Raw genomic sequence first — 22,817 nt, forward strand, 5'->3', positions numbered from 1 at the left:
CTGATTACCTGATATTTTCCACAGAATTTAGAGGTATATGCGGCTATGCGGCTAAGATACTTTTCTTGGAAATAAAAGTAAACTAGTTAATGTGTCATATAGGGGTTTGGTAAAAATTGAGCTGGATTGTAATATCGAAACGAACCGAATTTGAAATTGTAATTACGCTTCCGTTATTTAATGAATATGGTTTGATTCAGTTTGTATTTGTATGAAAGTTCAGTGTCCGGTTTTATTTTCGGTTTGGGCGTTTTGAAGACCGAAATAGCCAAAAAAAACGGAGCATAAAAATAAAAAAATATTTATTTAGAAAATTATTATAAATACATATATTTATACTTTTTTTAGTCTAATTCATTAATTATAGTTGACACATAAATTAATAAAAATACAAAACATATATGAAAAATCATTAGACAATAATTTTTTGATGTTTAAATTAATTATAAAATCAAAAAAAAAAAGTTTTGGTTTTTAACCAAACCGGACCGATTTTTTCGGTTCAGTTTGATGTAAGCTGAACTTATAGTTTGGTTCAGTTCGGTTTGAAAATTTAATAAACTTCGATTTGTCGGTTTCAGCTGAATCCAAACCAAACCGACCGATGCACAATGCTAGTTTCATATCAGTGAAAGTTAAAAACCAAAACCAGTAGATCTTTCTTTCATAATCTGTATTTCTTTGAAAATTGTAAGCGCATATTCAATGAGGAAAATGAAAACACCTGATTTAGCCTTCCAACTTTAGAGGAGTATTGTTTACAGACAATCCGCAGTAGAAGCTCATTCCGCAGCATTAATCTAGGCTTCCATGCTCTTTTCTTGAAGAAGTGGACTAACTATGGCCTGGTATGTCTGTTTATCAGGTACCACTCCCTTGAGGATCATATAGTCATGCAATTCAATCACTTCTTCAGGACTGCACATCTTGCTGAAGCTGGTAATAAGAATTGTGTATGTTACATTATCAGGAATCAAATCATGAAGGATCATCATCTGCATTAGTTCCTTTGCTTGTTGAACTTGACCGAGCTTGCACAAAGCGTTAATCAATATGTTGTATGTAACATTACTTGCCAACATTCCTGCATTTTTCATTTCTAAAAACAACGAAAATGCTCGATCAATCTTGCCGCTGCTGCAATACCCGTTTATTATGGTATTATAGGTTATGACATCAAATAGGCCAATGCTCCTCAATTCATCCATCAGAAGTCTTGCTGGGTTCAGTGAGCCTTCTTTGCAAAAACCATTTATAACAGTATTGTAGATCAACAGATTGGGTTTCTCCCTTGCCTTCATCATTCCCTCATAGAGCTCGAGAGCATTTTCGACGTTGCCCTCCTGACAGTGCCTATTAATCAAAGTACCATATGTAACAATATCAGGAACCAAGCCACAAACATACATATTAGCCAGCAGTTGCTTAGCTCCTGCTAAATTATTGCTTCTACATAAGTAATTAATAAGAATATTGTGTGAAAATACATCTCTAACAATGTTCAAATCAAGAATTTTCTTGTGAAAGTTAAAAGCTTTATGTATATAACCATTTCTGCAGAGACCGTCTATGACAGAAGAATATGTGACTTGATCTGGACATATCTGCTTATCAATCATGTCCGATAACATGAACAAAGCTCCTTCCACATCTCCTTCCTTCAAAAGCCAATGAATAATTGAATTATATACAAAAGTATTCGGTAGCACTCCCTTCTTTACCATTTCAGCACATAACCTGAAGGCCTCCTCTAAGCTCCCCACTCGTGAATAACCGTCGATCAGAGTTCCATAGGTCCTCACATTCAGTTCAATTTCTTTCTCCAACATTTCATTTTTGAGCTCTTCAGCCAAAACAACATTACCAAGTTTGCAAAAACCATTGAGAAGACTATTATAGCTCACGGAGTCGGGTTTCACAGAGCACCCCGACATGACTTCCATCTTGCTAACAAGCTTCTGAGCAATATTCATGGCACCCATCTTGGAAGCACCGTCTACAATCATGTTAAACCCAACAACATTAGGCCAAATACCCTGCTTCAAGGATTTATAGATTATCGACACTGCTTCTAATAGTTTACATTCCTTACAAAGAGCATAAATGATCAAGTTGTAAGTATTAACATTCTCCATATATCCATAAGAAATCATTTCCTTATACATTTTCCAAAACCAATCAACACAATTCAACTTCAATAGATGACTCAAAAAGTTATTCCAAGCATGAACTGTAACCCAAAAACCATGCACCTGCAACCTCTTGATAACCTCATATGCACTCCCAGTATCCCCGATTCGAGTACAAGCTCGAACCAAAGCATCAAAAACAGCCGGACTCGAATCACACATTCCATAACTATCAATCAATGCATCTAAAACCTCCAAAGGAGAGCTACCATTTACAGTCATCAAATTCCCCATAACAACCATGGCATCATCGTATCGTTTCGAATTGACAAGCACATGAATTACAGTACAAGAAGACTCTAGCGAATGCAAAACACTCCTTTTTTCTAAGACCCAGTTGTGAAACTCTAAAGCTAACTGGGGTGAGTTTTGGAACTTGCAGATTACATGACTCACTAAAGAACAAGTCATATTGGGTAACATTTTCTCCAAGATGCTCCATTTTTTCTGTTTAAGATTAACACAAACTGACTTAAGAACAATATCTTCAGTGTTAGGGTTCAAGAAAATTGGACCCAAGTGAATACAACGGTTAAAGACAGTTCTTTTAAATACCCAGAGGGATAAAAACATAGATAATAAAAATTCAATTCAAGAACAGTTTAAAGTTCTTGCCTTTTTCTTGCTGAGAGTAGTGTATTTCTAGTGGGATTTTAGTAACGGCAACTGTTGTCTGTGGCATGTCTTAATTTTTGTTTCCACGAGGACATTAAAGCTGAGAAAGAGTTGTCTTTAACAAAACTGAAATGGAAAGGCTTAAGGCACATTTGGTCTCTGTACTATTGTATTTTTAACGATTGAGTCCCTCTAATGCATTGTCCTTACACTTCCTTTCCGTCCATTTTCGTTCATGCAAATACATTAAGTTCATCTCTAATGGAAATAAACGGAAACGGATTGAACAACTCAATATATTTGCAGCTAATAGAATAGGGATCCAATGTGGACGTTTTTAAGTAGGAAACTCAATCATTAGAAGTGTTATTGGACCAAATTTTGGCGTTAGCATTAGACTTTAATAGGTTTATGATCCGATAGCTCTTTTGTTTGGGAGCATTTTATGATTGCACGGGTTGGGAAAAGATTTCTATTTGATATAATTACTTGAGCCGAGAGTAAATGACTCATATATATGTTATGCCAATTGAAAATTGCTGGAAGCACCACTAATTCATTTACTAACTGTTTAGTACTGAAGTGACAATTTTATATTTATATATATTATGTTTACTTTATTATTTTATCAGTAATCATAAAATAAAGGCCTAATGTCTTAAAACCCCCCGACCTTTTAGCCCCTTTTCAATCATACCCTGACGTTGAAAATTTGTCAATTTTACCCTATTTTGCATTTTTGTGTTTCAATTGTACCCTGGAAAATTAAATTAACGTCTTTTGCGTTTGGAAATTTGTTTAAAACATTCTCCATGTCTCGCATATATTAATTGTATATTTTTAAAATTTATTTAAATTTAGTTAAATTAATTAAGAATTTAAATTAGTGTTAATTTGATTAAGGTTTTTAGTTAGTTTTTAAAAATAAAGGACTTATTTGTACTTTTTTGAATAAAAAAGAATTTAATTTCATGTTTTGACTTAATTAATTGAATGATTTCATCATTTAAGTAAAAATATTAACAAAAATTAAAATATTGGGGTATAAGTGAAAACGGAAAATTCAAAAGTGGGTAAAATTGACAAATTTTCAACGTCGGGGTGGAATTGAAAAAAAGTTTAAAGGTGAGGGGTTTTTGAGTGATTAGGCCTAAAATAAACTATAGTTTCGTGTATTTTATATATAAATGACAATTTTAACTTTAATAATTTAAACTATAGACTTAAGAATTTTTTACAATTTATAATGACGAATGATTTTTTGATAAAACAATATTGATATAAACGTTCCGTAATATTTACAGGATGCTTTAACAGCATAATACAAAGCAAATGAGAATCAAAAAAAAGTTGCAGACTCCTGTTTTCTTTTTTTTCATTGTATCAATCTGCACTGCATTTCTCATTATATACTTTTACAGTTATGACTGTCCTCCCAAATTGGGAATAACAAAATCTACAATCAAAAAAGTTATTTATACATAAATACATGCCACTAATAACCTATTCACACTAAATCAGGACAACAAGAACTAAGAAAACAAAAATTCTGTCTCCTGATATCTTCGAGGGGGCATGGATCATCATTCTGCGGCAGCAAATTTCTCCACCCCTACAATGTCATTTGTTAATTGGACCGATCACATCCCAGCAAAACAATATAACTTAATTCCAACTATTTCTGATTACTAAAGAAGCAGCAATCAACCAATCTTGTCTAGTTCACAGCTGAAATTTTCATTTTTCCTTGCTGTGATCAAGTCTGTATTTGCTCGACCAACACGCTTTCTAGGTTTTTTCAATGTCGAAACAGCAAGAAATCCAAGGCTAAGCTGTTGTGCCATGTCCGCAACATCTTTCTCCGTTGCAACTTTTATTTTGCTCGGTGTCGTCTTCTTGCAGGATCTGTTTGGACGACACGCAGTTAGTTTTTTGGCAGCAGGAGAAACAGTGAGTGTACATTCTTCATGCTTCGCCTTCATGCTTGGAGGATCAATAGATGCACATGAATCTAAAGTTAACCAAGAGCTATTTGTAGCATCCTTTCCAAGGCTTGTCAGATTCAACTTTGAGAAAGAACTATCCTCCATTTGGTGAACGGGACTTGTAACTCCTCCAGTTTCAAAACTCGGGAACTCCTGTCGCAAAATAAAAGGAAATTAGATACAATGTCAAAAAAAAAGGCATGCATATACTTTTGACAAACACTATCCTATCCACCAGAAAAACTCTAGAAATGTTTACCGGAACTTCAAACCCAAAACATCATCGCACAAACAACATTCAACCAAAAAGGAAATGTAATAATGCCTACCGCCATACTATACTAACAAAACAACAAAGCACGGCTGCAAGACAAATGACAGCTTAGTGACGAAAAAATAGGAAGGAAAGATAGGGATAAATGTCTTTTCGCATGATAGTTCTCAAGCTCAATATTTAAAATTTATATGTACATGAAGTGGGACATAGAAGAAGCAGATAGTGCAAAGATTGGTATGGCTGACTGCCGAGGTAACAATATTCACCTCTATTCAGTTGCATGAATGGGGAGAGAATCATATATAGAGAAAATCTGTGAGAAAGTGAATCCCCATGAAATACACAGAGTTAAGTTTCACTATGAACAGCATAATCATATATAAGTATAACATATACCATTAAGCATAAGAAGTGCCATCAGTAAGCTAAAAACCATGTGTCTTTCAGCACTCAAATGTAGCTAACAGCTAATGAAAGAGAGCAAAGTCACCTTATGTTGCTCTTCGGCTGGTGATGCACAGCTCAATGACTCCTCTGCATCAGAATCAGCCATCTCCTCACACTCAAACTCTACATGTTCTTCAGTTTCTTCATCTGAGTCGCTCAACTCTTCCTGCTCCATCACAATCTCTGGGAGAGACTGGTCTTCTAAGTTATCATTAATTCTAGGGGCAGCTGATACATCAACACCTAAATTCAGGTTGCTCTGCACCGTGGGGCAATTACTTTTGCGCTTTTCAATTGTCTTTCCAGAATTCACTGCACTATTTGATAAGTTCAATTGGTTATTTGCACCAACATCTCCACTTCCTCTAATTTTCTCCGTAGTGGACATAGAAAGATGAATTTCCAAGTCCAGTTCATTAATTTTCTCAATAGGACAAGAGGGTTTGGTACCAGTAGCAGATGGGCCAATATGGACTGGTGATTTAGTCTGAACTGCTACTAAAGGATTCTGAAATTGAGCAGATTTGCTTCCCAAACAAACATATTGGCGCTCATTGGAGCATGGAGAGGCCGATTCACTATTTTCTTCTTCTGTTCTTTGCAGAAGGGGATGAAAGTCAATGCCTCTTGATGCTGAGGCGGAGTCCTTTGTCTTAGAATATTTAATTAAACAATCAACACTTTGATTTGCTGGCTGTGGACTATGAAAGAGACCCAGATTCAATTGCGGCTGATTTGCTGAAAAGAAAGTAAACGAAGTAGATGCTCCAGTGCTACAGCTCAGCGGATAATATGACAAGCGCCCATCTTCAGAAGACTGGAACAGTAAGGGATGCATCTGAAGATCTGATTCATTGCCTCTCTCTTCAGCACCATGAGTCGCAGACTCTTCTGGATGTGAATTTGTGAGCTCTTCTGGACATGAGTTTGTGATCTTACCTCCCACCTGATTGCCTTTATCCCTTTCAGTTGTTGCCAAATTGGTGATTCTCAAATTTGCATTTAGTGGAGCCCTATGAACTATATTATCCTTTCCAGCATCTTTAGTAATACCTCCTAGCGCATGTTGCTTTATAGGCACTCCACACTCATTGCTTTTCAGAGCTGCCTGAGAAATTATACGGACCGTCGCTGGAAGATTTACAGGGGGCAGGTCTGGTGCTAACTTCACCAAGTGTGCGCCCTCAGTTCTACGTGTCCAGTATGGCCACATAAATAACTGAGATTTAACAGCACTCTGTGTTCTATCAAAAACTTGATGGTTCAGTTGCATTGAATTAGGAGGACAATGCCTAACATTTGTATAGTTCGGCATACTATGAGGATATTGATAGTAGTGGGCATGTGCAAAACCATGCATATCAACAAAGTGAGATTGATTTCTAATGTGACTACCCTCTCTTGAAAGTGCACCAGGTGGAAGATTTTTATCCCGAAGGTTTGAGCAGAGACGTTCAGAGGATGTGAGGTTTGGAGCATCTGGTCTCCAATCTGCTAAAAATGCCTGATGGACATAAGCTTCATTTGGATTATCAACATAATCATCTCCACTATTGTTCTCTCCTCCAGTAGGATGAATCCGATTGTCCTGCAGCCAGTTAAAGAGCTTGACATAGTTAAAATACACAAGTTATTAAAAATGGCTTCCAAGTTATCATAACATGCGGTTTGATGTTAAACAAGAGAAATATGTTGTATGGCAAAACATAATTATGGGCCATAACTCATCTTAGTCAATACTTGTGCCAGATTTTGTTAATTGATCATTTACACACAAAAAATCTTATGTTCCACACAACATTACCTACTTCAACATTCTTTTTGACTAATCTATCACACTTTGAACCAAAGAATTTTATAACCCAAAATAAAACCTATAACAAGCCAAGCATAGGCCAGCTAATCCACAACCCAATCCCGTATTTAATGTTTAAGGAGAGAGGCTTCAGACAGTTTTTGCATTTTGAAAAGCCATTAGGCAGTCACAACACAGTTTGATCCGCAAAACTATTATTTAAGAATCAAGATGCTAAGATGTGAAAATTATGGATGATAACAAACCTCCTTGCCAGACACTTGATGCCAGTTTGCCAAATTTGCTGTTTTGCACCTTCGCCTGTTTGATTCATATACACGTCGTTTTTCCTTTTTAGCAGCATCTGATTTGTATGACCTCTGAGTTCCAATGGCAACCCGCCACTGTCGAGGAAGTAAGGATGGATCCCTATGTGGGACAATGAATCTCCATACTGATGTCCAATCATGTTTGAAAGCCCTGAGTCCCTGGAGTAAATCATTAAAAACTGAGAGCTAATTCTGCTAATTGAGAGGTTGAGTGGTTAGGTGCAAGGGAGAGAAAAAGAGGGTCCTGCATAATATTACCTCCTGAATGCATTCTACCTCTTCTGAAGTCAGTGGAGAGGTTTTCATCTTCCGAACTGCCTACACAAATTAGCAAGAAACTGAGCCAATATGAAACCCATAGTTATCTCACACAGAAAGCTTCTAAATAGCCTAGTTGGTTGAATTGAGACGTTTTCATCCTTTAAACTGCCTACAGAAATTAACAAGAAACTGAACCAGCATGAATAAATCCCATAATTATCACAAAGAGAGCTTCAAATTGGCCTAATTGATTCTGTCAACTGATTAACTTGGTAGCAGCAATCAAAAACATCTTTGAAAACCTATAATCCAAAACTTACAAGAACACCGTACCTTTCAGTCACATAAGTATGATAAACTAGAGTTGTTTTTAAGGCAGTTACGTATATCAAATGTGAGTCCAACACATTGCTGCCATGTCATGTTCTGTTTAGATTATCTTCAGCATAATATAAAGAAAGCAAGAGAGAGAGAGAGAAAGCATAGCCTATAACATCAGAAACAGAAAGGAAGACAAAAGGCATACTTCCAACAGGAAAATATACAGTAAGGAATTAGGCCTTAGTTTCAATTTATACCTTGATGGGATTTTCAGGTGCTTTTGATGAGCACCGATTTTTCTGCCGAACAAATATCTGTAACGCAAAGCAAATGTCGCTTAAGTATGAGTTTCGCACTGAATTTTTTAACCACCAAAACACAGTAAAGAGATACAGCAGTCACAGACCAATTCTATGCATACGGGAAAACAAAAGACATAATTATTTATATACATTTTGACATTTAGAACCACGATGGTTGCAGAATCAAGACATCTAACGATCAAACTAAACATAGATACCTGGATTTTAAAGCCAAAAAAGTTCAAAGACAAAAGGCTTGTAATGAAGAACATTGTACTTATCTTACTATTACTGGTCAAACATATGGTACCTTTATTCATCGTAGAAAGTACATAACAGCAGGCATGTGTACACATTGGCAACCTTAAATTTTACTCCCTCCGTCCCAATAGAGTTGTCCACTTTGCCTTTATCACACAGTTTAAGAAAAGCAATTATTGTTTATGGATTTTGTAAAAAAATTCTTACTTTTCTTATTATACCCCTATTTAATATAGGGTCCACTTGCAATTTACTTTCAATTTACTCATTAGTGGATTTTAAATAAGGGTAATATAAAAAAGTTGAGTGTAAAAGTTAATTACTTTTTGAAAGTGGACAAGAGTTTTGGGACAAAATAATTTCTCAAAGTGGACAACTCTATTGGGACGGAGGGAGTAATACATAACAAGATCACCTGAAGCTAAGGTATTTGCAAAATAGAATCTTTGACATTTAGAACCACGATGGTTGCAGAATCAAGACATCTAATGATCAAACTAAACATAGATAACCTGGATTTTGAAGCCAAAAAAGTTTAAAGACAAAAGGCTTGTAATGAAGAACATTGTACTTAACTTACTATTACTGGTCAAACATATGGTACCTTTATTCATCGTAGAAAGTACATGACAACAGGCATGTGTATACATTGGCAACCTTATATTTTAATTCATAACAAGATCACCTAAAGCTAACGTATGTGCAATATAGAACCTCCAAAATTAACTACCTGATGCTTAGATTTGCATGGAAGAAAACGCTGTTGAATTGCCTTCCAATCTGTATTATACTCCATCATCCCCAAAGCTAATAATCTGCATTTGGACGTCGTATAACATTATTAATTATGACTAAAGAACACTATTGACTGACGATACATATAAAAACATGATATGAGGAAAATGATCAATTAAGCCCATTGCATAAAAGCCTATTGAAAACAATTACTTAACACCAATCAGACTGAATGCATTTATTGAGATTTTACTTCTCTTAGAATCCTATCCATCACTTAATGATGTTTACGCTATCAAATTCTTCACTCTTTGTGGAAAGTTGAAGCCGGTCAGCAATAGAATCTGAAAAGAATGATGCTGAATAGTTCATTTATCCAAAATCCATGTTGTTTCTTCTCAAAATGTGAAAAAATATGAAAGTTAACGGGCCTCAAGACAAAAATAATGGAGCAGCCAAAATAAGAGACAGGTAGTAACCAGTAACCACCAGTTCATGACTTAGGCAGATTGGTGTTCAACATGTCATTTACATTTTTTTTAATTCTTTAGTCAACAATCAAACAACTAATTAGAATTTCATAATTAAATTGTTAAAATAGTTAATGACATAGGAATGAAGAAAGCATGCTACTCACTCATCTTCAGAATCAGTAAAAAGGACTCTATTGGCAACAGCAGCAGGGGGTAGCTTATGAGGAAATAGTGCTGGATTAAATAGAGGACGAAACCTCTGTGCTAACTTGCTAATATCTTTAGGGACTAAAGCAATCGATTGCTTCTTCACCTTCTCAACAATAGAAGCAGCCAATGTCTTTTTAGGTGGTTGTCGACCAGATGTAGATGGTACTGCACAGACAGCAAGGGCCAAGTTTCCATTCGAAACTTCACCAGTTTCCTCAGCGACTGATGGAAAATGAGGAAGATGAAAAAGTGATTCCCTCTCATTCCATGCATCACAACTAGAATCCAGATGCCGTTGTCGATACTCCCGAACAGCTATCAAAATAAATATAGATCAACAACAAAGCATTTCAAGTCTAAAGACAAAAAGGTCTGATTGGTTTTGAGGGGCATACCATTGGAAACGTCATCCATAAATGGTCTAACCAAACTAAGTGGAGCTACATTGAGGATGCAAGTTACTGGATGAGCCACGAAGGGTGCCCAGAATGAGCCAGCATTTGGTGAGGTACCAATAGGCTTGTTGGAATTATGATCCTTTCTTCCAGTAGTTGGGGACACGTCCTGAAAAACTACCATCTGCATGTTTGAATCAGAAGTTGTTTCTCTGTGCTGCGGTGGGATTAAATTGGGGAGGTCCTCTATCACTGATGGGCACATGTAAGAAGGTTGAAAGCAAATACTTGGATATGGCACACTTCTGCAGGCTATTGTTTCATCATGTTTATGAAGCAGCTCAAAAAGCATTCCCTGAACCTGGTTGGCAATCGTCTGCCGACAGGGATCGAGAATGCAAAGGGAAAAAACTTGAACAAGGAGTTGCACATGTTCATGTATCAAACAATGCAACTGGCCTATTTGCTGCGGAGTGAATCCATTTATTAACCCATGTTCAGCTCCAGAAGTTATGTGGCTTGGTGCAGTCTCAAGCGCCGAAACTTTTCCATCAGCAGTTGGAAAAGAACCAACTGGCCTATTAGGCAATATTGGTAAAAGAGGACGCAACGGCCTCTTTGTCTGTTCCAAAAGCTTCCTTTTATACTGATCAGAGGCTTTTTGGCGTCTATTCTGCCTAGTCTCTCGCCGTTGACAGCCTCTCTTATACTCAACTTTTTGGTCTGCATCCCTTTTATTATCATCAACATCACTCTCAAGCAACTCTTCAAGCTCAATCTCAAAATCCGCATCATTATCTTCATCATCATCAACATTTTCAATATCTTTCCCAGACTGACCATCACAATCACCATCTCCGCCACCAAGTAAAACAGCAGCAAGAAATTTCCTATACTCTTGTTCATCATCAACATTCTGAAGATCATCCTCGTCATCTGTTTCCTGAAGAAAGGTCTCTAGTTCATCAAGTGTAAAACTCGTAAGCGAATATCGCGCCCTTGTACGCTTCCATATAGCATCCATGTCCTCGTCCTCATTCTCATCCTTATCATTCAAGCTCTCATTCTTATTGTCAACATTCTCTTGAACACTTTTATTCCCCAGTTTATCAACAAATTCAGATTTCCTCTTCTTATTCGTAAATTTCTTTTCACTCTCGGATGAAAAAACATCTGCATTTTGCATCACAACCTCTTCACCATGCTCACAATCCCCAACATCGTAACTAACTATTTTCTTCGAAGAATTGCTAGTCAATTCTTCGACTTCTGAGCTTAAACTAGACGAAGCTTCCGGGGACGGTGTTCCCTTCAAAAAGGGATTAAAATCAACATCATCTTCTTCTTCTTCCTCACCTTCGTTATCACCATCATCCTCGTCGATAAAATTCGAAGAATTCACATTTTGTAGTTGTTGATCAGTATTTACTTGCTCGCTCATATGAGATGACATTTTAAAACACAATAGAATTTAAATCAATTGAACCACAACATTATCGGCCAGTTTAATTGTAACTTACAGAACGGTACTCTCCAGCGGGCAATGGCAGCGAACTCGCCGCGCAATTCACCACCACCGTCGAATAAGCGCTTCAAAATCCTAACGCCCGATTCAAAAAAAATCTTAAATCCTAAAACCTTGACCCAAGACGAAATTGCATAACCACTAAAACTATATAACACGAAATATAAAGCTTGGAGAAAATTAAATGAGTACCTTAATATATTTAGGGTTCTCTTCTGTTGAAAACATATGTTCATTCGTTACGAGGTTGACGATGACGATCAATGAAGGATCTAAACGCTTAGTCGTTTCGAATTGAGTCATGAAACTAGGTGAGCTTAGTTTGGTTCGGTTCGATTTAGTTTAGTAAAATCTAACACCAAAACCACATTTTAAAGGAAAAAATAAAACTCAAATCACACCAAATATTTATATAAAATTTCGGTTTTTTCTTTATCAAAATATAATATATTAAGACAATAAACGGATTACAACATAAATTGTTAAAATATATTGTAGATTAAAATTACAAAAAATTAAAAATTAAAATTCAATTTTTTTTAATTTTTGAGCTCCTCCGACGAAGAGTAGACATGCTCATCGCCTAAGGAACTGTTGCTCCTCAAGAGTAGTCCATCCGGGTCTGCTTTTTATCATGGAGGATGGGTCTGCTCCTCTATCGTGGAGAATATGTCTGCTCCTCCATCGTGGATGAGGGGTCTGCTCTCCATCATGGAGCAGACCCATATGAGTCTGCTCTCCATCGTGGAGCAAATCCATCTGGGTCAGCTCCGACGAAGAGCAGACCTATTAGGTTATGTACTGACGATTTAATCGAAAAAAATGTTTCGTTTCAAAAAACAATCTGGTGGAAAACAAAATTCAACGGCAGTTTTCAATAATATGGTGGTCGGCGGTGGAATGGAGCAGTTTTTGATGGAAAATGAGGGGTGAATTGATCCGGCTTTACAAAGTTTAGGGGGGGTGATATCCCTACTATTTTTGGATGTTTTTGATATTAAAACACAAATTGTGAGTTAGTTTGATCCAAAATTCTTTAAAATAACTTATTTGATATTTTGTACCAAGTTGAGGGGGTGAATTGACCCTTTGTTCTAGACAACAACCTTAAACCCCCTTGTTCTTCTTCTTTCTCTGCAAACAATAGGGTTTTTGAAAATGGAGTTCGAGAAGAGAAAATCAGCAACGTTATCTTCATTAGCCTCATCGGAAACTGACAAATCACCAAAAGGCACAGTCGACACACCCATTATCCCACTTCTCAACTCTCTCAATTCCCACCCCAATTACTTCACCACCAGTTCCTGCTCCGGTCGAATCTCAATCCTCGCCCAACCCAAACCCAAACCCAAACCCAAACCTCAAACCGACTCACCCACCATCAAAAAGAAGGCACGCGGAGGCTCCTGGCTCTTCATATCCCACGAACCGGCAAACCCCGACTCAATTCTCCCCCTCCTCTTCCCTGCCACCTCACTTACTGAGTCATCCGATTTGGTATTCCGATTCGAGCCGTTGATTATTGCGGTTGAATGCAGAGACATTGAATCTGCTCAGTTTTTAGTTTCATTAGCTATTTCTTGTGGGTTTAGAGAGTCGGGGATTACTAGTGCTAGTATTAAACGAGTTATTGTTGGTATTAGGTGTTCTATAAGAATGGAAGTACCTCTTGGTGATACTGAGAATGTTCTTGTATCCCCTGAGTATGTGAGGTTTCTTGTGGAGCTGGCTAATCAGAAAATGGAAGCTAATAGAATGAGAACTGAAGGGTTTTTTAGTGGTTTGATTGAACACGGGTTCGTGAGACCCGCACCGGCGGTTTCGGGGAATGGTGAGATTGATTGTGATAATTGCGGTGGCGATGAGGATGTTCAAGACGAGGATTTGGCGCTGGCCGGAGCAAATAAGGATGCTCGAAATGGTAATTATACTAGTAAATTAATGGTTGTTAAAATGTTGCATTGCTTTCATTAAGAGTTAGGTTGGCTAAAATATTAAACTAGCACAATTTTGTCTGATAAACATTTGCATATCATTCATTGATATATTTAGCTTTAGTATTTTTCTTGTAAATATACGAGCTAATACAAGTTCTTTTGAGAGTTTAGATACTAGAATTTGTAGGCATGGGAGTATAAGGTGCATTTGAGATCACTTTTGTGAGGTTCTTTGGTTTACTTAGTAATTAGGAGTTCTTGTTAATTGGTATGATACGGTTGCTTGCGGATGTTTTGAATGTTTGCTTTAGCACATTGTTTTCTTTAAGTGATGGCTAGTGTGAAAATGCCTATTTACAAACTAATATATGTTTGATTGCAGGAGACCTTTCCTTTTGATGTGACACACATTTTAGTATTTGAATCATTGGCAGGATGTGTAGGGGTTTCTGATTGCAGTTTATCTAATGTTCAAATGGTAATTGTTGGCGAACCTTTAGAGAAACTTTTTCTTTGGGGACATTCTAGTTGCGTATTGAATACTGAGAAAAGCAAGAAAATTATTGTATTTGGTGGTTTTGGAGGCATGGGAAGACATGCACGGAGAAATGACACTATGATGCTTGATCCATGTAATGGCACATTAAAGACGATTGATGCTGCTGGTGCACCATCTCCACGAGTGGGTCACACGGCTTCTTTAGTTGGTGACTTATTGTTTGTTATCGGTGGCAGATCTGATCCCTTAGACATTTTGGATGATGTTTGGATTCTTAATATTGCCAGTAAGGAGTGGAAGCTGTCAGAATGTACTGGCAGTTATATGCCTCCTAGGTAATGTGTTAAGAATAGTCATATCTAGCATGATCAACTTTTAATCTCTTTGTTTTGTGTATTTATAACACATATCTGAATTTTTAATTTTATGAAATTGTTTTAAATTATACGCCAAACATGGAACATCATATGGAAACTTTTTTTTTTTGCGCACTGAAAATTGTTTCAATGCCATTCCTCATCGCGCAATATCACTATTAAATCCCATTATAATGTTTGTTTTTCTTATTTCTTGAATACTAGTTAGCCTTATTTTAATTTTCTTTCTATTGTGCTACATAGGCATAGGCATGCAGCTGCCGTTGTTGACTCAAACATATATGTATATGGTGGACTTCACAAGGATACTATTTATTCATCCTTGTATATCCTGAACACTGAAAATCTGCAGTGGAAAGAGGTAATAGACGGTGGTGAGAAGCCATGTGCTCGCCATTCTCACTCAATGGTGGCATACGAGTCTAAGATATTCATGTTTGGAGGGTATAGTGGAGAGAAGGCTCTTGGAGATTTATACATTCTTGACGTTCAGACATGTATATGGAAGAAAGAAAAGACATCCGGTGGAAGTCCACATGCAAGATTCTCTCACTCAATGTTTGTTTACAATAATTTCATTGGAGTTATTGGGGGTTGTCCCTTCAGACAAAATTCTCAAGAGTTGGCATTATTTGATCTACAAAATCATAAGTGGAAGCACGTGACCGTTGATTATATTGGCAAGGAATTGCTTGTACGTTGTACAGCCAATATGGTGGGTGATGAACTTGTTATGATTGGTGGTGGGGCAGCTTGCTATGCTTTTGGAACAAAGTTCAGCGAGCCACTGAAAATCAGCTTGCTTCCTTTAATGTCTCCAGAAAACAAAATTTTTCCGTTAGAAATTGGAGAAAAACATGACTCTGAAGGAGGAAGAAGTAATGCAAGTCCTTTAGGTGTAAATGCAGAAACTGCAACTTATAACTGTAGCTCCAATTTGGAGGCTGAGCAGAGTCAGTTGGCTGCTTGGCATTGGGTTCTAAAACTTGAAAAGAAGTATGCAAAATTGGGGAAGGACATGTTGAAGAAATTTGGTTGGTTAGATCTCGCAAGGAAGGTTTACTCTCAGAAGGATGGATTACATATTTGTTTCCCTATCACTGAGAAATTCTATAATGTGTTTTCCAAAATGGAGCATCAGCATGGAGATATAGCTGAAGGGGTGATTAGAAATACAGGTGAGAAGGTTTTAGTAAACGAGGTCTCATGTTTAACAGCCTTGGATCTCGTAAAGAACTATGGTGCCACTTTGCTGGTTGATGAGGTTGTTGAAGCCAGAAGAACTTCCCAATCTCCGTTTATGGCTATGAAAGAAGCTGTAGCCTTGTTACTCAAGCATAAAGGCCTATCGACTGAATTGTTAGAACAGCTTCCCACTAGGTTGTTTCCTTGGAACTTACTTTCTTTGACGTTCAGTGAGCTCAAATTATGTCTTGAGGATAAAAATACTCTTTGCGTATGCAATGCCGCACAATGTGATATCTGATTGAAGCTTTTCTATGCTGTCAGATGGGAGCGGCTTGGGGATATTGTTGTACTTCCAGTAACATCCTTCAAGGATCCTTCTTGGGACTTCATTGGAGAGGAGCTCTGGCTTGCTATTGCTAGAGCACTTAATGCTCATCGTCTAGCTCGCAAAGTAAGCTATAGACCTGAACAATATCTAACTATAGCTTCTAATTTGCTTGCTTATTGTTTATTTAATGCTCATCGTCGAGCTTGCAAAGTAATAAACATGAACAATATCTAAACTATAGCTTCTCATTTGCTTGTTTATTGTTTATTCACTTTGTTTTTAATACTTTATTTATTATTTGCAAAATTTGTGTGCTAGATTTAATTGCAGAAGGAAATATATGACAAATTAGCAGCCTATCATTTTTTCGTAAAATTTGCACCTAGAGCTGAAACCGTTCATCCATGTTTGCGATCCATAGCCATTAGACAGATTGTTTCACTGTTTATCTTCCATGTCTTATTTCTTTCTTCCATTAGTTCTCACATCCTATCTGTAAAAGATGTGCATAGTGATGAATATTTCTCAACTGTTAATTTTCTTTGTGTGCATGCCAAAATGTTGTACTGTGTCAGAAATAGTTGCTGTGTCAATTTAAGGAGGTCCCAATGTTTCATACAATCTTCTTTTCGTCTATCTTATATCTACTTTGGCATGTCACTGATATATTGTATAGTAAATATTTAAGAAAGACAATTACAGTGTATGCCAATTGCATGGTAAATATCTTCAATTAAAGCTATGAAAAACATTACTCTGCTGATTGAAGATTGATTATATGCTTATTTATACATTCTGTTAAACTGTATTTCAGGGCCGTGTTGCACCAACTGGAACAAGGGACAGTACTTTAGAAATGCTGGTGGGAGATAATGGCTGGGTAGATCATCGAGAAAATGGGATTCTTTATTCTTTTGATGCTACCAAGTGCATGTTTTCCTGGGGTAATCTTTCAGAGAAGCTTCGAATGGCCCAATTGAAATGTGAAAACGAGGTCATTGTGGATTTATTTGCTGGAATTGGATATTTTGTGTTGCCATTTCTTGTTAGGTATGTTCTAGTAGTTATTGTGTTGATTTTTTCCCAATCATCTCCAACTCTTTAACTGTTTCTCTTTTAAGAATTATACTCATTTCGAATGTAATCATATGCTTTATTTTCTATAAATTTGTAAGTTTGGGGTGTGCTTATCATCTTAGGAACACCTTTTAAGCTAACCTAATGAACAGACCTGTGATGATGCCCTGGTGTACAAGTGATTATTTTCCTTAATTATTGTCATTATTGTTTACATTCCATTTACCTGTTTTAGCATGTCATTGTATTATCTCTATTTTGGATTAGGGCCAAAGCAAAACTGGTTTATGCTTGTGAATGGAATCCCCATGCAATTGAGGCGCTGAGACGCAATCTTGACGCAAATTTTGTATCTGATCGGTGCCTTGTACTTGAAGGCGATAATAGGATGAAAGCCCCTAGAGTATGTTTTCGTTCATTTATTTTTCCCTTGTTTTGCCCTTCTGGTTGTTTATTATTTGAATGTTTTAGTTGCTTGTTGCTTCTTTATCCATTCCCTCTACTATGCCAAAATCCTTTGTGAACAATGTGACAATAATTAATATATTCTCGTGTTTGTGAGTTGATTTAATTGCTTACATATTTGGAGGGATTTCTGGCTTCATGATGTTGATGAGAGTATGAGACTGCTTTTTTTTTTGGAGGGGCGGGAGGTATAATTGTGTGACCAGTCATTTCATGAATATTTTATTTTGAAATTCTAATTTGTCTGCTTCTTTCATGGTGCTGACTTGACTGTTTGGCTGGTCACGTACAGCTCTTTTGATTCATGTGTAGATTCATGTTCTTTATTTCCAAGCTATTCGTCTTTAATTGTTACACATGTTGACTGATTAGCTTCAAAAGGCATGTACAACAAGGATCACGTTTACGGTAATCACAATAATATTGGGTCTAACTGATGTGGCTGGTTTGCTTTATTTCAGGGAGTAGCTGATCGGGTTTGTCTTGGTCTTCTTCCATCAAGTGAGGGCAGTTGGGTAACTGCTATTAAAGCATTAAGGTAATTTTGGCTGAACATTTTGCTTTGAAAGTTGAGACTTATGTCTAACTGATTTTGAAGATTCTTGGATAGCTGTAGCTCATCAAATTGTCAAATTATCTCTTGGAAGTGGAAATTAAACATGAGGGATAAAATCATCCTCGAGATGTCAAACTTCTCTTTGAGGAGATTTTTTTTCGTCCTGAAGGAAAAATTTCTCTTGTGAGGAAAAGTGTAAACTTCCTTCTACTAGAGAGAGATATTCAGCCAAGACCGAAAATCTTTTAAATGAAAATCTTATTGTTTGGGAGAAAACTTATCTTTCCAGGGATGACTTCTCTTCCTATAAAGTTAGATTCTAGAAACATGGAATTCACTTTATTGCCTGTAATTTTTTGGTCCTCGCTATCCATGTCTCTTCCGCTTTGTTTTGTTTTCATGGTGTTATGTCTACAGGAGTGAGGGCGGGATGTTGCATGTGCATGGGAATGTGAAAGACTCAGATGAGGAGTCATGGTCTGAACATGTTTTGAGATCAATGAATGAAATTGCTAGATCAGAAGGTAATGTATTTGGCTTGTGAGTAATACATATGTAGATTGCTTCAAATTCGCATAATACAAAGCTTACATTTGTGAGTTTTCATTTCATTTGCAGGTCATTGTTGGGAGGTCTCGATAGAACATGTAGAGAGGGTAAAATGGTACGGTCCTCACATACGCCACTTAGTTGCAGATGTTAGGTGCAGACAGATTCTAACACAACTGCCGAGACTGTCGATTTCTTAAAGCTAGCATATCATGCATTATAACCTCGCAAAATGTGAAGGCCAAGGGGAAACTTGAACTGAGTGTCTCTCATGTTAAGCTTCAAATGATGCACCTGTTGATGGTAAGTGATCACAAATAGCTGCTTGGAAAGCCCACCGCCATATCACCGGAAAATCTGGTGATTAATTGGTTTTAAGGAGACACTATGAGTTGCAGAACATTGATAAGCCAATCTGAATTTGTTGCTTGTATTTTGATCTTGAAGCTATGCTACACAGAAATTCGCGGAATTCTGTAGTTTGGTGTTTCACATTTATTTTTGAAAACGCTTAGTATTTTTTCTTTAAATTTTTTTGGTGCTCTATTTTTATCCTTCCTCGTGACAAACGGCTTCAATTGTCGATGGATGCAACTCCTACAGAACTCAATGTCATCCATGTCTTGTCCTATTTTGTGGATCTCAAGACTAATGTTCATTAATTAAGTCTAAATTTATTGCAACTCAAGAGTGAAATGATGAACCAAGGGAGAGAGAAAAAGTTAAAGAAATCACTGTCAAGGAATCGTGATGGTTATTATGAGTCACCACCCTTTATTTGTTGCTAGTTAAAATAAAATTGGAGTGTCGGTGGCTATTTGTTTAGCCTTTTAGCTCGGCTTCTTCTCTCTGTGTTTCCCTATTTGTTTACAAGAGCCATCATGCTTCCTTAAACTTGGTACCTAATGTTAAGAGTATCAACGGGTTTCCTATTGGCAAGTCATTCGAGATCGATTCAAAAATATTTGAGATTAGCTCAAAAAATATGAAATCGAGCTCGATCTATTCAAGTTTAATCTCTAGCTGAACTCAAATATCAATTTAAAAAGCTCATAATGTTTGCAAGCTTAAACAAGCTTTTTCCACACTTAAAATATCAATTTATTTTTACTATATTGACTATCTATGCCTTTAAATTTAAATCTAATTGTATATAAAATTAATTGGCTGAATATCATATTTTATATTTTAAAAAATTATATATATAAATATATGATCATTTAGTCATTATTTTTATTTTTTATTAACTCAAGCTCGGGAGTGGGTTGCTCGGACATTGCTCAAGTTCGAACTTGACAATATAGGTTTATTTTAAAGTTCGAATTTGTATAGCACACTTAAGATCAAATTTGAACTAGGCATAATTTAAACTCGGCTAGGTCTGCATTACACTTCCACTTATTATTAGTTTTTAAATTGATAAGCAATTTAAAGCTCAAGCCTCAGCTCAAACCCCACCACCCAAGCCAACAAAATTAGATAATTCATCTATATTGCTTCTTAGCTTAGCTAAACTTCAATTTCAAACCAATAATTCAATTATTTTCAATAGACAATACTTTGTTTTTTGTGCTTTGGGGACCAGAGGGAGCTGCCTTGATAATAAAAAATTTATTATGAAATAACCCTCTAATTACTTTTTCTTATTTCATTTGTGTTGACAAATTAGATTTGTCACAGTCCAAACATTGTAATATAATGCACTTAGAGCAACTTGTGTCCTTGTATAATTGGTGAAAGTGTGGTGTCTCAGTGCATCATCAAGTTAACCTAAATATTTCCCATCTTGGATATAATATTAATGCATCAATCAATGACACTCAATGACTCCATTTATATAATGGAGCTTAATAAAGCTCTACCCTACTTGACACTGAAAGGTATGTGACACTTTTTACTTTTTTTTTTAATTTTAAACTAAATTATAATTTATTTTTTGAGTGGTTTGATACTTTTCGATTTTTGTCGATTTCTCAGTTCAAACTGATTGAGTTGTATTATTAGTTTTTATGGAGCATAACTGAATCGACCAATTGGATTTTCCAGTCTGATTTAAATAATGCTAATACATAATTACAGACGGTCTGATCGTGAAAAAAATGAACAAGCTCAAATGAAAATGTGAATAATAATAGTCTTCTTTTGAAAGGGTTTTGAGCAGGAGTTTACATGGTTTGATTTGATCGGTTTATCATTGATATTTTAATTTCAAACTAATTATATTGGTTTGACGAATTTTCAAACCAAAATCAAACTAGACAGATTATAAAAATAAATATATATTTATAAAATAAATTATTATAATGTCTAACAAATAAATTTTTTTATTAAATTTTTATATTTTATTAATATGATATCTTAATATTAAAGAAATATAATATTTATTGATCGATAATAAATATACAAATAATAAATAACAATAGTTATTTCATCAGATTTAAATATGTTATTTTGTCAAGTACAATTTTAAAGAATAGTCTAGAAATTTTATTTTTAAATTACTATATTTATAATTTCAATAAGAATATGTATATATTGGTTTTCTTTGCTTTATGTTTATTTATAATTTTTAAAACCGTAAACCAAATTAATAATTAATTTTTTTTTATTTTCAAACCAAAATCAAACCAACAGTCATTTACACCATAATACTTAACTTGGTTTGGTTGAATTGGTTTGATTTTGTTTATTTGAATATTTTCTGTACAATCCTAATTTTGAGATAATGACCAAGACTTTCTTGTTCCAGCCTATCTTATTTCAAGCCGGTTATGAGCTAGTTTTTATTCGGATTTTGATTTCATCTTGTTTCATGCAAGTCTTTGCTTGAGTTTTGATCTAATTTTATTGTTCAACCTTCTCAGACCATTGATCAGGTTCTAGTTTTTTAAATTAAATTGACGAGTTTAATTAATTTGTTGAATTTAATGAATTTTTAAAAAAAGAACACACTATTGAAGCGTGAAAACGGGAAGTCAAACTGAATAAGTCTTTCATTTCATTATCGATTATTCATCTAATTAAACATTCATATTTCATTGCGTTAGTGGATGTTAAAAATATAATTATTGTAGATTGCGTACAAGTTAGTGAATTTATTATATGCATCAACCTCGAGATCTCAATTTCGTTAAAAACTTTGGCAAATTACAAATTAAATTACTGATTACCGTATTTTAAAATTCAACACCATAGATAACCACAGTGCGAAATTTGACGAAAAATAGTGCAACTGTTCATACCTACTTTTGGAATTGTCCACTTAGTAAGACAAACAATGAAACAAGCATTTAAAAGAATCTTGAAATTTGTTTAGCAGTAAATGATCCCCATGTGCCATCAAGGAAAAATATGTAAAGGGCTGCTTCAACTTAGCTTATATTCATAATATAATTTAAAGATTCTCAATATAAATCCAATTGCATTCGCTTTTATATTTTTAGAGCGTGTAAAAAGTAATCGTGAATTTTAAATATAAATATAAATATATTAGTAGTAAATAAAACTCTCTGATTACTTTTCAACGTTTTAAAAATATATGAACGGATGCAATTAATTTTATTTTGAAGAATTATGACTAAATTGTCAATATGACAAGTTATGAGACCGGCACCTAAAGTTCAAGTATTGATAACCCACAAAATCATGGAATAACAATTCTTTAGAATATCTATTCCATAAACCAAACATGACATAAGGGTTTATATGACTTTTAAATTTG

At 35.6% G+C, this 22,817-nt stretch overlaps 3 protein-coding genes across 6 annotated transcripts; 1 reads left to right on the top strand and 2 right to left on the bottom strand.

Moving 5' to 3' along the window:
• Window positions 1-635: 635 nt before the first annotated feature.
• Window positions 636-3,048, bottom strand: LOC126683403 (pentatricopeptide repeat-containing protein At1g11710, mitochondrial). 2 transcript variants are annotated; one of them, XM_050379290.2, is made up of 2 exons: window positions 2,805-3,048; window positions 636-2,636 (listed from the first exon to the last, which is right to left on the bottom strand). In XM_050379290.2, the coding sequence occupies exon 2, from the start codon at window positions 2,610-2,612 to the stop codon at window positions 801-803; it is 1,812 nt and encodes a 603-aa protein (XP_050235247.1). In that variant the 5' UTR covers window positions 2,613-2,636; window positions 2,805-3,048; the 3' UTR covers window positions 636-800. The 2 variants fall into 2 exon arrangements, with proteins under 2 accessions (XP_050235247.1, XP_050235241.1); XM_050379284.2 differs by having other exon boundaries at window positions 636-3,048.
• Window positions 3,049-4,137: 1,089 nt separating this feature from the next.
• On the bottom strand, window positions 4,138-12,467 carry LOC126683732 (uncharacterized). Of its 2 annotated transcripts, XM_050379435.2 has the most exons (9): window positions 12,313-12,467; window positions 10,596-12,195; window positions 10,155-10,515; window positions 9,513-9,597; window positions 8,477-8,533; window positions 7,896-7,955; window positions 7,575-7,796; window positions 5,557-7,101; window positions 4,138-4,942 (listed from the first exon to the last, which is right to left on the bottom strand). In XM_050379435.2, the coding sequence occupies exons 2-9, from the start codon at window positions 12,046-12,048 to the stop codon at window positions 4,508-4,510; spliced, it is 4,218 nt and encodes a 1,405-aa protein (XP_050235392.1). In that variant the 5' UTR covers window positions 12,049-12,195; window positions 12,313-12,467; the 3' UTR covers window positions 4,138-4,507. The 2 variants fall into 2 exon arrangements, with proteins under 2 accessions (XP_050235392.1, XP_050235391.1); XM_050379434.2 differs by having other exon boundaries at window positions 10,596-12,467.
• A 756-nt stretch (window positions 12,468-13,223) lies between these two features.
• Window positions 13,224-19,626, top strand: LOC126661400 (tRNA wybutosine-synthesizing protein 2/3/4). 2 transcript variants are annotated; one of them, XM_050355248.2, is made up of 9 exons: window positions 13,224-14,041; window positions 14,492-14,891; window positions 15,177-16,313; window positions 16,443-16,572; window positions 17,264-17,499; window positions 17,794-17,929; window positions 18,453-18,529; window positions 18,965-19,071; window positions 19,166-19,626. In XM_050355248.2, the coding sequence occupies exons 1-9, from the start codon at window positions 13,279-13,281 to the stop codon at window positions 19,294-19,296; spliced, it is 3,117 nt and encodes a 1,038-aa protein (XP_050211205.1). In that variant the 5' UTR covers window positions 13,224-13,278; the 3' UTR covers window positions 19,297-19,626. The 2 variants fall into 2 exon arrangements, with proteins under 2 accessions (XP_050211205.1, XP_050211218.1); XM_050355261.2 differs by having other exon boundaries at window positions 13,854-14,041; window positions 14,440-14,891.
• The last annotated feature ends 3,191 nt before the right edge of the window (window positions 19,627-22,817 follow it).

This window comes from Mercurialis annua, linkage group LG1-X (genome assembly GCF_937616625.2).
Source record: "Mercurialis annua linkage group LG1-X, ddMerAnnu1.2, whole genome shotgun sequence".
In the NCBI taxonomy this organism is placed as follows: domain Eukaryota; kingdom Viridiplantae; phylum Streptophyta; class Magnoliopsida; order Malpighiales; family Euphorbiaceae; genus Mercurialis; species Mercurialis annua.